This window comes from Empidonax traillii, unplaced genomic scaffold (assembly GCF_003031625.1).
Source record: "Empidonax traillii isolate 1590-97213 ecotype Southwest subspecies unplaced genomic scaffold, ASM303162v1 scaffold1401:size261456, whole genome shotgun sequence".
Taxonomy (NCBI): domain Eukaryota; kingdom Metazoa; phylum Chordata; class Aves; order Passeriformes; family Tyrannidae; genus Empidonax; species Empidonax traillii.
In genome coordinates, this window is record NW_020956594.1 from 148,502 (window position 1) to 161,133 (window position 12,632).

Here is a 12,632-nt window from a genome sequence, read left to right on the forward strand (position 1 = left end):
GGTACCTGTGCTCTGGGGAGGTGACAGGTGACAGTGCCTGCTGTCTGAGGAGGTGCCAGGAGCCCACGGTGTGTCTGATCCCCCCCACAGGGGTGTTCCCTCGTGCCTCTCCCCCAGCCAGCACAAGGTTTCTCTCCCGTGGCTTTGCTGACCTTGGGGTTTTTCCATCTGCTTACGTTTCCACTTCTGGAAAAGGTTTAGTTTTCTCCCCCTTCGCAAGTTTTGTTGAATTCTCTCCTGGATTTTTCAGCTTTGATTGCCTTTTCGTTCCCTCTCTGCTCCGGGAACTGTGTCACGAGCCCTGGGTTAAGATTTTGGTCGCAGGATAATTTGGGTTAATATTAAAATCGAATGCTTTAAACCTCTGAGCGCCTGCATTTTTGTTGGCTTAATTGACTCTGGTTAAATATAATTTAGATGTAATTACAATAAGAAAAATATCCTCTGCCATCCTTTCAGAATGAGAATTGGCTTCAATAGCCGGGTTTTTTTTTGGGGGGGGGGGGAATTGCTGGAGGAAGATCTTTGATCCACGTTCGCTGAAAGAGAGGGGAGGCTGCACCCAGGGCAGCTTTGTCAGCTCGTGGATCCCAGCGAGTGTTCCCAACCTTTGTCACTCTGTAAAGCTTTAACCTCGTCATGAAAGTTCCCGATAGCAGCAGCTGGGAGGATCGTGCTGCAGCCAATCCCACAGCCCAGGGCTCTGGAGCCTCAGTTAAACAAGCAAGGGGGGAGATTTTGGCCTTCTCCTCTGAAGAGCCGCTCCTGGGGCTCGGCACAGCGAACTCCCCAAAAGCTGATGTGAATTTAGGGGACTTTTTACCCTCTCCAGGCCGTGGGGTTTTGCTGCAGAGCTGTGTTCCGCCTCGCTGAGGGTTTCCAGCCCAGGGGAAGTGGCTCTCTCTCTGTTCCAGGTGTGAGTCCCAGCCATTGTTCAAGGGCCACCCATCCCCTTACCAGCCCAAATCTGTTTGGTTTCTGAGCCCTTCTCACCTGAGATCTCAGAGCTCTTGTGGTACCACCTGTGCCTTTGGTCTTGCTAAGGTGAGGAGCATCATCTGCCACACCCTGAGCTGCTTTTAGTCCTGATCACCTCCAGGGGTGCAGTAACTGCCTCCAAAAGTGTTTTGGTTTCACTTTATCACAGCTATTCCTTCAGTTTGCTCTCAGGCTGAGCTCAGTGCTTCCCTCAGAGATGGAGGTAGTGAGGCAGAAGTTTATTTTTAGGGAAGAATGAATCATCTCCTGGTTGTGTCTTGTCTCATTTTGCTTTGATGAAAAGTAAAGTCAAAGAACTGGGGGGACCTGCTGGGTCTGAGTCCACGTGGATGGGTGATGCTGTGTCCCAGGAGGGCCCAGCAGCTGAGCAGGGTGGATTGTGGAGGTGCTGAGCTGCAGGGACAGAGCCTGGGGGTGCAGCAGGTTCCTGGGACTTCCCTCTCAGGTTGTTTTGTTGGAGAACTGCTCTGAGGGGAGGACTGTTGCTGTGTGAATTCGTTGTGTGTTGAGGGGTTTGAGTCTCAGAGCTTTGCAGGAGTCGAGGCCCTTGTTTTGCTTCTCTCATGGTTGTCTTGAACCTCCCCTGTGCCTGGAGGCTTCTTGTTACCGGCCTGGGGCTTGTCCTTGCAGCCAACAGCTTTGGCACGAGGTGTGACCTTGGCAGAGGAATTATCTCTAAAGCTATTGCAACTGCTTCCTTATCCTTGTGCTTTGTGTTTGAGGCCTGGTAGGGAGCCACTCCTTAACTTCAGAACCCAGGAGGCCAGGAGTTGCTTATCTGGGGGTTTGTGGATATGAGCTGGATTAATGGCTTTCACCTTTTAAAGTCCAGCAGGAGTCAAGTGGAGCATCCTGCAGTGGCTGGAGGAGCTGTGTTAGTGGCTTGTGGGGTGTTTGGATGTCCTGGGGGGAGAATTCCAGCAAAAGGGCGGTTTTGTTGTCTGCATGGAAGGAGCCAAAGCCACTGCCACGTTCCTCCCGTGTGCTGGATTGTTGGGCTCCTCACCCAGTGCCCGTGAGCAACTCTGGGAAAGGGACCTTGGAGGGCTCCACCTTGTGCTGTGGGAGGGGGAGCGCCTCTCTGTGTCAGCTTCCAGGCTGGAATCCAACAGTTCCTCTTGTCTGTCCCATTTCCAACCCTCTCCCTCTGATCCTGGTCCCTCTTGCCCAGTCCCAAGGCGAGAAGATCCCATTTTCCCCCCCAGCAGGCTGGGATGGTGCGTAAGTTTGTCTTGGCGCTTCCGAATCTCCTTGGCTGCAAGTTCAGGGAAATGATTTGTGTCCGTTGACGTGTGCGAGGTGTAGGTAATTCCTTGGGGGAACGGGGCAGGGCCCAGGTAAGTTCAGGAGGAATCCCTGGCACAGCTCAGGTGATGCTTGGTTGGTAGAGATGTCACTAATTCCTTGAGTTATACAGTTTCTGCTCCTTGACATATGTTTTTTTACCTTCCTTTCTAGGAAGGGGTCTGGAGGAGGGAAAATTTCCCTTTCTGGTGAAAGGGGACTGGAGCATTATGACAGTCAAGTCTTTAAAAGCTTATGAGTTCCCAGAGTCCTGGCCGGTAGCCGCTGCCTCCGCTGATGTTGTCGGATGTCAATAGAGAGAGGTTGAAGGCAACACTTCTAATGGAGGTAGAAACGAAATACTTGGAAAATACCAAGGATTTTCCTCTTTTGATTAATGAAAAAAAAAAAAAATCACATAGGTGCTTTAATAGCTGGGTAGACAAACTTGAGATGTGGAACTCTAGAGACAATCACTAAATTCTCCTGTATTTGTCTGGCTTGGCTTCTGGGTGGGGCCCGCCCAGCTTGTTTTCACCCACAGGGGTGTTCTGGTCTCTCCAGCAGGTGACATCGAAGGGGGCTGGCTTGAACCCCAACGCCAAAGTGTGGCAAGAAGTCCCCCAGGGGAGCGGTGAGGCCGTGCCCCCCTCCAATGGCACCACCGAGCACACGTGGCAGGAGACGGCGGCGGCCCCGGGGACTCCGGCCGAGGGTGAGATGTTGGGACCGTTCCCGTGCTGGGGGACACTCGGGGCGCGTTCAGCCTCCCTGGCTCTTGTCCTGGAGGTTCTCAGTGCTGCAGTGAATTTGAGGAGGCAGCAGGGAGTTTATAGAGGTGACGGGGGGTTTGGTTTGGGGGGTCCAGGTGGTGTCAGAGCTCCACTGGGACGGGACACTTGGGCAGGGATCAGGGTCCAGGGGGCCCAGTGATGACCATGTAACGCGCTAAGAGGGAGCAAGGGCGCCAGATGTGTGGAAATGTCGCTGCACTTCGGCACCCAGGGACCCTGTGAACGTGAAAATGAGGTCTGAGGGCCACCTGCAGTCCTGGGGAGCACCGAGTGGGGTGCTGAGAGCTGCTTGTGCTGCAGTTCAGAGTGGCCAGTGTCCACGGTTTGCTGCCCTCCCTTCAGCCTCTTCCATCTCAGCTGCTTCCATCCTGACCACGCGGGCAGTGTCACCCACAGCTGAGCGTTCAGATGGCTCTGGTTCGGCTCAGACTCCACCCCAGGGGTAGCTGAGGTGACACAAAAGCGCCTCAGAGGAGACAGAAGAGTCCCTGCAAAACAGTTCAGTCAAAGTTAGGGATAAAGAAGGGAGGATTCAGCTGGTGTGGCCCTGTCAAAGGTTTCTGGTAAGTCAGCAGAAGTGAGGAGCGAGTGCTGGGTTTGTGCTTTGCCCGACAGAAGCTCGTTTGTCTCTTCATGACAAAGTGAAGCAATCCTGGCAGTGTAAGCGATTTTTCGCCCCTTGTTTTTAGGAACCTTGCTTAAATATTTTGAATTTCACGTAGAAAGACTGGTTTTTAGATCATCTCCCACTCTGGGGATCAGTGTCAGGATCCTTTATTTACTTCTGTTTACTTATCCCCGAGAGCCTGGTGCAAACCAGAAGGCCTTTCTGAAACTGGGGAACTAGAAAGTCCTCTCCAAGGCAGAGTCTGAGAAATACAGACTGACTTCAGACGCTCTCAGTTGCAGCAGGTTTTGGGTATTTGTTTTAATGTTGGTAGCCGAGTTTTTTCCCGTGGGGAGTCTCCTGGAGCTCACAGGGGTTTCCCTGCTGCCGCTGTGTCCCTCTGGCAGGTACCATAGAGCTCTCAGAGGACAGCTGCAAGCAGTATGAAGTGATGTATTCCCCGTCCTGCGAGGCCACCAGGAACGGCACAGGAGCTGACGAAGCCTCGGCGAACGGGATTGTCCTGGCGACCGAAGACCTGGGATACCAAATCTACGAAGTGTCTGGTGAGTGCTCGAGTTGAGCCGCTGCTGTCGGTGTCTGTAAACCCCCTGGAGCTCGCTGCAGCTGGGATGTGACCGAGGAGGAATCCTGGCACGGCCGTGGGTGCCCAGGAGGCTCCAGCACTCGGCCTGAGCAGGCGCACGCGGTGGGGTCAGAGCCGTGTTGAGAGCTTGAGCACCTCAGATGGGCTTTTCCTCCTGGTCCTGCCCAGAGGGATTCATCCTTTTCCTGGACAGTGAGACGTGTCCTTGCCTTGTGTGGATGTGGAACTGGGATCTGACGGGGGGGGTGTGGTCCCTTCCAGGTGACGGCCCCTCCGCCGTGTCCACAGAGGACATCAGGGAATGCTTGAGGAAACAACTTGAATTCTGCTTCTCCCGGTAGGTGCAGGGTGGTATAAACCCTTTACTCAAATGATCTGCTGGGATCTGTTCCGGGAGGCAGAGTTTGAGGGTGTTTTGGCTGTGAGTGGAGTTGGGGAGTGTTCAAGCCTGCAGTGATCCTGGTTTTTTGAGTCTTCTGGGAGTCAAGTTCAGGGTTTTCATGAAATCACCGTTTTGTGTCTTTTTTAGTGAGAATCTTTCCAAGGATCTCTACTTGATGTCCCAGATGGACAGCGATCAGTTTGTTCCAATATGGACAATTGCCAACATGGAAGGGATTAAGAAGCTGACAACGGACATGGACCTTATTCTTGAAGTTTTGAGGTGTAAGTCTGGTGTTTTGGGTGTCTGCATCAGCAGGACAAAGAATCCTGCTGGGCTTCAGGGAGATGGTTCAGTCTCTGAGCTGGTTGTGCTGGAACAGGGTGACAGGACCCTCACTCTGCAGACGTGGCTGAGTAAGAGGCTGTTCCAGACTCCTGAATTCCCCTCCTTTGTTACAAGTTCCATAGCAGAGCCTGTTCCTGCCGAGACGTGCGCGGTGTCCCACTTTTCCCTTTGAATTTTCAGCTTCTCCTATGGTACAAGTGGATGAGAGAGGGGAGAAAGTCAGACCAAACCACAAGCGGTGCATTATCATTCTCCGTGAGATCCCTGAGACAACACCCATAGAGGTAAACACGGGGAGAGGAGGGGAAATGAAGCTTGGTGTTTCTGAGAGGTGTCTTCAAAAACAGGGCTTCAAACAGCACCAGGAAGAGGTCAGCTGGTGTTTCATGTGATTAAACAGGGATATTTTTCTTGTGAACCACATCAGTCATTTTTTTTCCGCCCGGGTGCGTTGTCAAAACGGCCAAAACAAAAACTTATTGCCATTGTGCCTTCCCAATATTTACTACTATATTTAAACCTTCTTAAGTAAACTCCTTTTTTTTTTTTTTTCTTTTTTCACCAAAGCTGAGCTAGCCTGGCTTTTCTGGAAGGAAGTTTGAACTGGTTTCTTTTCCAGATCCAAAAATAAATCAGTCCAGGGCACAGCTTGGAATTCAGGCTGAATTTTTGTCACAGCAGTAACTTTACTTGAAGTCAGACGGTTGTTTTGGCAGCAAGAAATGTTGCTAAACATTTCTCATTCATTGTGCCCCAGCGTGAGCTGAGCTCATTATGTTCAGAGGAGGGAGGATAATAAAATTCCTCCTGATACTTGGCGAACAGAATGATTTAGCTCTTTGTTTTTTTTTAAAGTTGTAACACAGGGTGTTTGTCTACCAGCATTTTTAATGAGTTCTTTTAATGCAAACACCGAACAGCTGCTTGTCCCCCTCTTTCCAATCTGATTATTGCAAAGATATTAAAAAAAAAACAAAAAACAAACTGTCAGGTTGCCTTGACTTGACAAGAATGGAATCATTCTTGTCTCCGTGACTCTCCTGATTTTAAGCCACATTGTCTCTTATGGAAATATCACCAGTTCTACACAGGTCTTGATTTTCTTGCCATCTGTTCCTGCTGTGTTTTACCTGTGGACCTCAGGAGGCCTGGGGTAGGATTTGTGGGTTGAGATGCTGTGGTGCCTGGGAAGCCTCTCAGGGGAATGAAAGAACATCCCCGGTGACGGGAGGGAGGAGCTGCAGGGTGAACTCGGCGTCTCCTCGGTGCTCACGGCACAACTCAGGTGCCCTGAACTGCCCCGGGTTTGTCTCTCCAGGAGGTGAAGGCCCTGTTTAAGAACGAGAACTGCCCCAAGGTGATCAGCTGTGAGTTTGCCCACAACAACAACTGGTACGTCACATTCCAGTCCGACACCGACGCGCAGCAGGTGAGGCCTCCTCCAGCCCCAGCATCCCAGTGCTTAATCCTTCCCCTGCTCAAGCACGTGTGCTTCCTGTAGCTGAGAGAAGTATTTATGTACTGATTCCCCCTTTTGTTGTTCTAAGAGATTGCTGGCAAATTCTGATCAATAAGGCTGAAGTTGAGGGGTTATTCCCTTGTCTTGCCTCAGCGCTCAGTGACCCACAGCTGGCACTGGAACCCTGAGCTCGAAGTGCTAATGAATTTATCTGAACTAACAGGGAAGCGCATTGCTGCACGTTTGTGTTAAATCATGGGAAGTAAAATTTTATCAAGATATTCTAATATTGATTTTTTTTTTTTTTTTTTTTTTGTATCTGCAGGCGTTTAAATACCTAAGGGAAGAAGTGAAAACCTTTCAGGGCAAGCCAGTAATGGTGAGGCTGCTTTATTTAGCTGGGGTTTCTGTTGGAATTGTGTTGTTTCTGTTTGGATGCTGGGGACCGTTTTTTGGGGGGGCAGTGGGATCAAGGAATTAGCAGTGGGCTGGCCCTTAACTCTTGCTCTGAAGGCTGGAAACATGAATGAGGTCATGGGTAGCTCTGACAGATCACAGTTCAGTGGCTGCTGGTTACTCACAGCGCTGCTCCCAGGGGGGCTGAAACACATTCCTCTTCCGTCTTCCCTTCTCCACTTTGCCCAGAATCTGGGTCTGCAGAGCTCAGGAGAGAGGGATTCCTGCCCCTGTGAGCCTTGAGCTGGCTGCCAGCACAAGAGCAGGCTGGAGCAGAGCTGTCTGTGCTCTGAGAGGAGCTGCCACCACTGGAGTCTGGACAGCCCTTGCTGCACTTTTATCTCCAGCTCGGCAGATTTTATGGTTGAAGCACCGTGTGTCTGTGTGAGGGTGTGATCCGGGGCTGACTTCTACCAGTTTTCAGTCAGGAGCACCAACCAGCCTTCCCATCCCTGCTGTTTCAGCTCAGTGGGCAGGAAAGGCTCCGTGCTGTGCCTCTCTGGGCTGACCAGGGCCGTGCTGTGCTGTCTTGCAGGCCAGGATCAAAGCCATCAACACGTTCTTCGCCAAGAACGGTTACCGGGTGGTGGACTCCAGCGTGTACCCCCAGCCCGTGCAGACCCAGGCCCAGTTTGCCTCCCCACTGTTCATGCAGCCTGTATATAGCCCTCAGCAGTACTCCATCTACAGCATCGTGCCTCAGACCTGGTCTCCAAATCCTGCACCTTACTTTGAGACACCACTGGTGAGTCGAGCAGGGGAGCAGCCCGGGGAAGGGGTTGGTTCATCATCAGGAGGCTGAGGGGGGGTTGTTCCAGCTGCAGAGTGCCCAGGTTTTCTCGTCAGACCTCTCTCTTTTATGGCATTTTGTGTTATGGACCTGATAAAGCAAGGCAGGCTCCCAGTCTGCCATTTATTTATTTCTGGGGGTTCCGGTGTGAAATTCTGTTTTCCAGCGCCTGGTGCTGCTGGAAGAGTCTGTAGTTTCCCAGGAGTGGGGGAACTCTGCTGAAGCAGGTGCAGGCTGTTGACCAGGGGGGGTTTGGTTTGTCTGGAGCGGCGAGTTCACACCACAGGAGATGCTGCAGCAGCCCGGTGTGAAATCACAACCTGCTGGAGCTCCTCCTAAACCTGCAAACGTTCTCCTTCGCAGCTCAGCCACTGAGAGTGTTCTGTCTTCTGTTGCAGGCCCCCTTTCCCAATGGTGGATTTGTGAATGGCTTTAACACACCAGGATCATATAAAACAAATGCTGCTTCCCTGAGTATAGGTCGCCCATTCCATAGGAATCGGTAAGACAGCTCTTGGAAAACTTACACTGCTGACGTCCTCAGGTGTTCCTTGTGCGTCACATGCAGGGCTTGCTTTTGGGACCAGGCTGTTGATTTCATTTATCAAACGCGTGTCACGTTTTTTCGACTTGATTGGAAAAAAAAATCAAAGTGGCAGCTTAAAATCCTTTAAAAAAAAAAAAAAATTAAAATAATGGACACATGTGCTGGAGAGAGCAAAGGTAACTCCTTTAAAAGCCTCAGAGGAATTTCTGCAGACAAATAAATAACTTCCTCTTAAGTTAATACTTGTAATTATGTTTGTTCTACGCAGATTATGAACTCCAGCAGCACTAACATAAGCCCTTCCTGCTGGGATCAGCCTTGCAGAGCCCTTGGGTTCCTGCAGCGGGAGTTGCACGCCCTGAGCTCTGCTGTCTGTTCCTGTAATTTATTTGCTTTATCCCCATCTTTCCTAAGAGCTGTGAGAGCTCAGCTCGGATATAAACACCGGGGAGGAGGAAACACTTTGTCTTGCTGGAGTGCTCTGGGAACACAATGGAGCAGTAACCTGGGGGTGGGAATTGTTTGTGTGGCAGCTCGGAGAGGGGCCACGGGAATTGCTTCTCGTGGTGTTGGAGGAATCAGTTGACAGCTGCCAGGGCTGTGAGTGGGTCTGTGGTGCAGCCCAGGTCGGGGGCTCTTGGCAGAAGGGGAACTTCAGGAGTTGCCCCACAGTGACTCAGCAGAGTCCTCACTGTGGGACTGGGAGGGTGACTCCTCTTGCTCCAGTTGCAGCTGCTCAGTTCCCATCTTAACAAAGCTGGTTTGGCTCTTTTTTTCTTTTTTTTTTTTTTTTTACCTTAAGTTGGACCCAAACTGTAAAACTCAGTAGCAGCTTCAGGGTGGGACTGTGCAGGTTCTGGCCCAGTGATGATCAAGTATCGCGCTAAGAGAGAACAGGTCACGGTCGGGCTCTGGGCAGCCTTTGCTCCTGCTCTTCCTTCCTCTGCTCTTCCTTCCTCCTGCTCTCTCCACATCATCTCTCCTTCTCTCTGCCTTTTTTTTTTTTTCCTTTTTTCCCCCCTCCTTTATCTTTCCTCATCTTTCCTGCTTTGCTCTTCTGCCCAGACAAGACTGCGGCCTTCTCGATGACGGGTAAGATTATGAGATCTGAGGGCTGGACAAGCACTTGAGGATCTGCCATTTTGAGAGCAACTTGAGCAAAATGGAAGGATTCAGTTAACTTCCCTCCTCCTCCTCCTCCTCTTCTTCATGGGCTCTGCTGATGAAAAACTTGAACTTTATTGGGGGCCCTTAAAAGTGGTTCTTGGTGCTTCTCAAAGCTGGGAAATGTGAATTGATCCCTGGTCTGCAGAAGAGCTCGCTCAGAGGGGTTCATTCAGCTGCTGCTTTGGGGTTTCTGTGCTGGCCCATTGAGCCTGATTTGTCTCGTCCTGCAGGCAGTTAATAGTTAAGTGTTGGGTTTTTCTCCATAGCTAAACATTTGTTTAAGCCACTTGTATTTATTTTGCCCTGATTTGTTGCAACATCACGGTGGGAAGGGGAGATGGAGGAGTCAGGCTTGGACTGGCAATAGGAGAGTTTCTTCTGATTGCACAGAATGTTATAGTGAGACTGTTTAAAAACAATAAGTGTGCAAAATCCTCCTGCTGTCCTTAAATTAGGAGATGTGCAGAGTTGACCAGAGGGGAGAGAGAGGCAGTTTGAGTTCTTTGTCTCTGTTTCTGCAGCTGGTTGGTGCTGCTGGAAAAGGCAGGAGTGGAAAACAGTCCCAGGGACCCAAATGCTGCCCCAGAATACTGTTCCATGTCGTGCTGGGGCAGAGTTTTTTGGGGGAATTGTGCCTTTAGGACCCCGTGCCTGAACTTGGCAGCAGCACTGAGCGTGCAAAGCTGTGTCTGTGCTCGAGGGAGCTGCAGCTTTAATGCTGAATAATCAATAACAGGGCGAAATGTCTGGGGATTGGGAACTGCAGAGTCAGTGCTGGGGGTTTGGGAATGGGAGCAGCAGGGCTGCTGCCTGGAGGGGGGCTCAGCTGCCCTGGCCTGATCTCCCATCTGCTCCTGCCCTCACCTCTCAGTTCAGTTTGTTCACCTGTGGCCAGATCTGTTCCTTGGGCTCAGCTAATTTCTCCAGGCCCCTTTCCAATGCCCTGTGCCTGTGCTGCAGGCCCAGACAAAGCAAAAATCCCTCTTTGGGTTTGGATTTGGTGGGTTCCCCCCAACGATCTCAATATTTCCTGTAAATGGCAACATTGGAGAGGAGGCTGCAGGAAAACCACAGCAGGAGGAATAGATGGAGGTGGGGAAAGCAAATACCTTTGTTCCTCATGAATGTACATAGGAAAGAACTTCTGAGCTGTGGTCCTTCCTGACCCTCTTGGCCCCGAGGTGAGCTCAGCTGGTCAGAGCAGGGCGCCCATAACACCAAGGCTGAGCCATCGACCCCGGCGTGGGCCCCTTCCCGCTCAGAACGTGCCGTGTTTGTGGCCTGGGCCGTGGGTGGGGATCTCTGTGTGGGGGGTTCTGCAGCCTGGGGGTCCCTCAGGATGTCCTGTCTCCGCAGGGTGAAGCCCCATTTCCGCTCCTCCAGCAGCTCGGAGCACGCGGAGGGGCCGCCCGCCCTCGGGGCCGTGCCCGGGGGGGACCCGGGCAGAGCCAGCTCCAGGAATTTCGTGATGGAGCGACACAGCAGCCCCTTAGCTGGGCACCAAGACCAAGGCTACTCCCAGAAGGATTCTCCCACGGCACAGCTGGAGCAGAACGGGGATTACGGCGTCGGCAGGGGCAGGTAACGAGCTGGGGCCTGTTTGGTGTCATCAACCGCGGGCACAAAACAGCATTTCTGGGAAGGCCAACCTCGAGAAAACTGGCGCTGAACTAAACCCAGGAGGGACAGAAGCTGACCTGGGAGCAGGAATAGCTTCCTGCTTGAGTCTCCACCTGCTGTTTACTCTGGCAGTAAGATAGTGAGGGGTCTTAATTTTAAATCCACTTGTTTGTTCCCAGAATTGAAACAGTTGCTGAGGTGAAGTTGGCAACTGCGTTGCTGTAAATAATAAGCAAATCCTCGGCTGGGAATTTGATGCTCTGCAATATTTTAAGATTAGGTAGTTTTATCTTTGCTCTGTTAATTCAGGGTTTAGACGCTTATAAAGAAGTGTCCAGGGCAGATTGGCGAGAAGTCAGACTAATAAGTTGATTACTGTCCCCGTGCTGGGTGACACGATGCTCATCCCTGGGGGTGAGAGGGAGAAACTGTTCCTGTATTTGCTCTGTTCCAAGAGCGTCAGAGCCTTGACCCCTCCTGAGGATGGAATCCCAGGGCTGTGCCTGGGGGTACAGTGAATCCCCTGCCCAACTTCCCTCGTGCAGAGCCGGGTCAAGGCCCTGACTGAGGGTTTCTTGCCTTCCAAGGAGGAACGTGTTCCGAGGCCGGAGGAGACGGGATGACGACCGGGTTTCAGTGAGTTCCCCTTCCCTTATTGCAGGGGCTTGCTCAAAGGGGGCAGTGGGTTGGCTCTGCAGTTATTGAAGGAGTGGCAGAGCCCTTAAACCCTGGGATTAAATTGGGGGTTAACAGTTCTTCTGGGAGTTTCCCTGGCCACGTGCTCGGGGCTTTTCCTGCTCGGTGTCACGGCTCTGCTAACGGGTGTTTTCCCTCTCTAGAGACCTCAGCCTTCAGCAGAAACAAAGACTCAGACACCAAAGTTTGACTTGCTTGCATCAAATTTCCCACCTTTGCCTGGCAGCACAGCAAAAATCCCGGGAGAGCCTGTGCTGGAGAGCAGGATGTCCGACATCGTTAAAGGAGTCCTCAAAGAGAAGGTGCCCACTCCCCTCTCCCTCACACACACAGCAGTATCCCTGGGCTGGGCTGGGCTGGGACTCCCTTTTTCCCTGCTTTTAAAGAGTCAGTTTGTCAGAGCCACACACTGGAATGCTTTAATCCCAAGCTTCATGCTGCGTCTGATCCCAGAACAGTGCCTTTTTCCTGGCTTTTTGTGGGAATGCAGCCGAAGCTCCGGCGCTTCTGCTGCTGTAAATTGGGTGATGTTCAGGAATAAAGCAGGGAAAATGTTCAGGGAAATGAGGAGTGGTGGCTGTTGGAGTAGGAGCAGCGTGGTGGAACGTGGGCAAGGGATCTTTTCCAGATGAGTCTGTTCTCTGGGCTGGTGGGACTAAGCACTGATAATTATTGGGATGATCCAGCCCTGCTTCTCCTTTCCTGCACTGTGTGGTTTGCCCGTGGGAAGGGGGGGGTTGCTTTAGAGGGGACGCTCCCAAAGGAGCCAAATTAACACAACCAGGACTTGAGCAGGCTTTGGGAACATCCCACTTCTCAGCGTGCTGAGGAGCAGTTCAAACCCATCTGCCCTGTTTGTGCTCTGTGTCCACAGGA

General features: G+C 51.7%; 1 protein-coding gene across 2 annotated transcripts in view; it reads left to right on the forward strand.

The window, feature by feature from the left end:
• Positions 1-12,632, forward strand: part of LARP4 (La ribonucleoprotein domain family member 4) — an 18,246-nt gene that overhangs the window by 3,230 nt on the left and 2,384 nt on the right. Inside the window, exons 2-14 of one of the 2 annotated variants that reach the window (XM_027907123.1) lie at positions 2,458-2,631; positions 2,848-2,998; positions 4,092-4,250; positions 4,553-4,628; positions 4,821-4,957; positions 5,202-5,305; positions 6,340-6,450; positions 6,806-6,859; positions 7,472-7,681; positions 8,125-8,228; positions 10,797-11,021; positions 11,648-11,696; positions 11,900-12,034. In XM_027907123.1, coding sequence (XP_027762924.1) covers positions 2,581-2,631; positions 2,848-2,998; positions 4,092-4,250; positions 4,553-4,628; positions 4,821-4,957; positions 5,202-5,305; positions 6,340-6,450; positions 6,806-6,859; positions 7,472-7,681; positions 8,125-8,228; positions 10,797-11,021; positions 11,648-11,696; positions 11,900-12,034 — 1,566 coding nt within the window. In that variant the 5' untranslated portion in view covers positions 2,458-2,580. Of the gene's footprint in view, positions 1-2,457; positions 2,632-2,847; positions 2,999-4,091; positions 4,251-4,552; positions 4,629-4,820; positions 4,958-5,201; positions 5,306-6,339; positions 6,451-6,805; positions 6,860-7,471; positions 7,682-8,124; positions 8,233-10,796; positions 11,022-11,647; positions 11,697-11,899; positions 12,035-12,632 lie in introns of those variants that run through there. The other variant, XM_027907124.1, reaches the window with a different exon arrangement.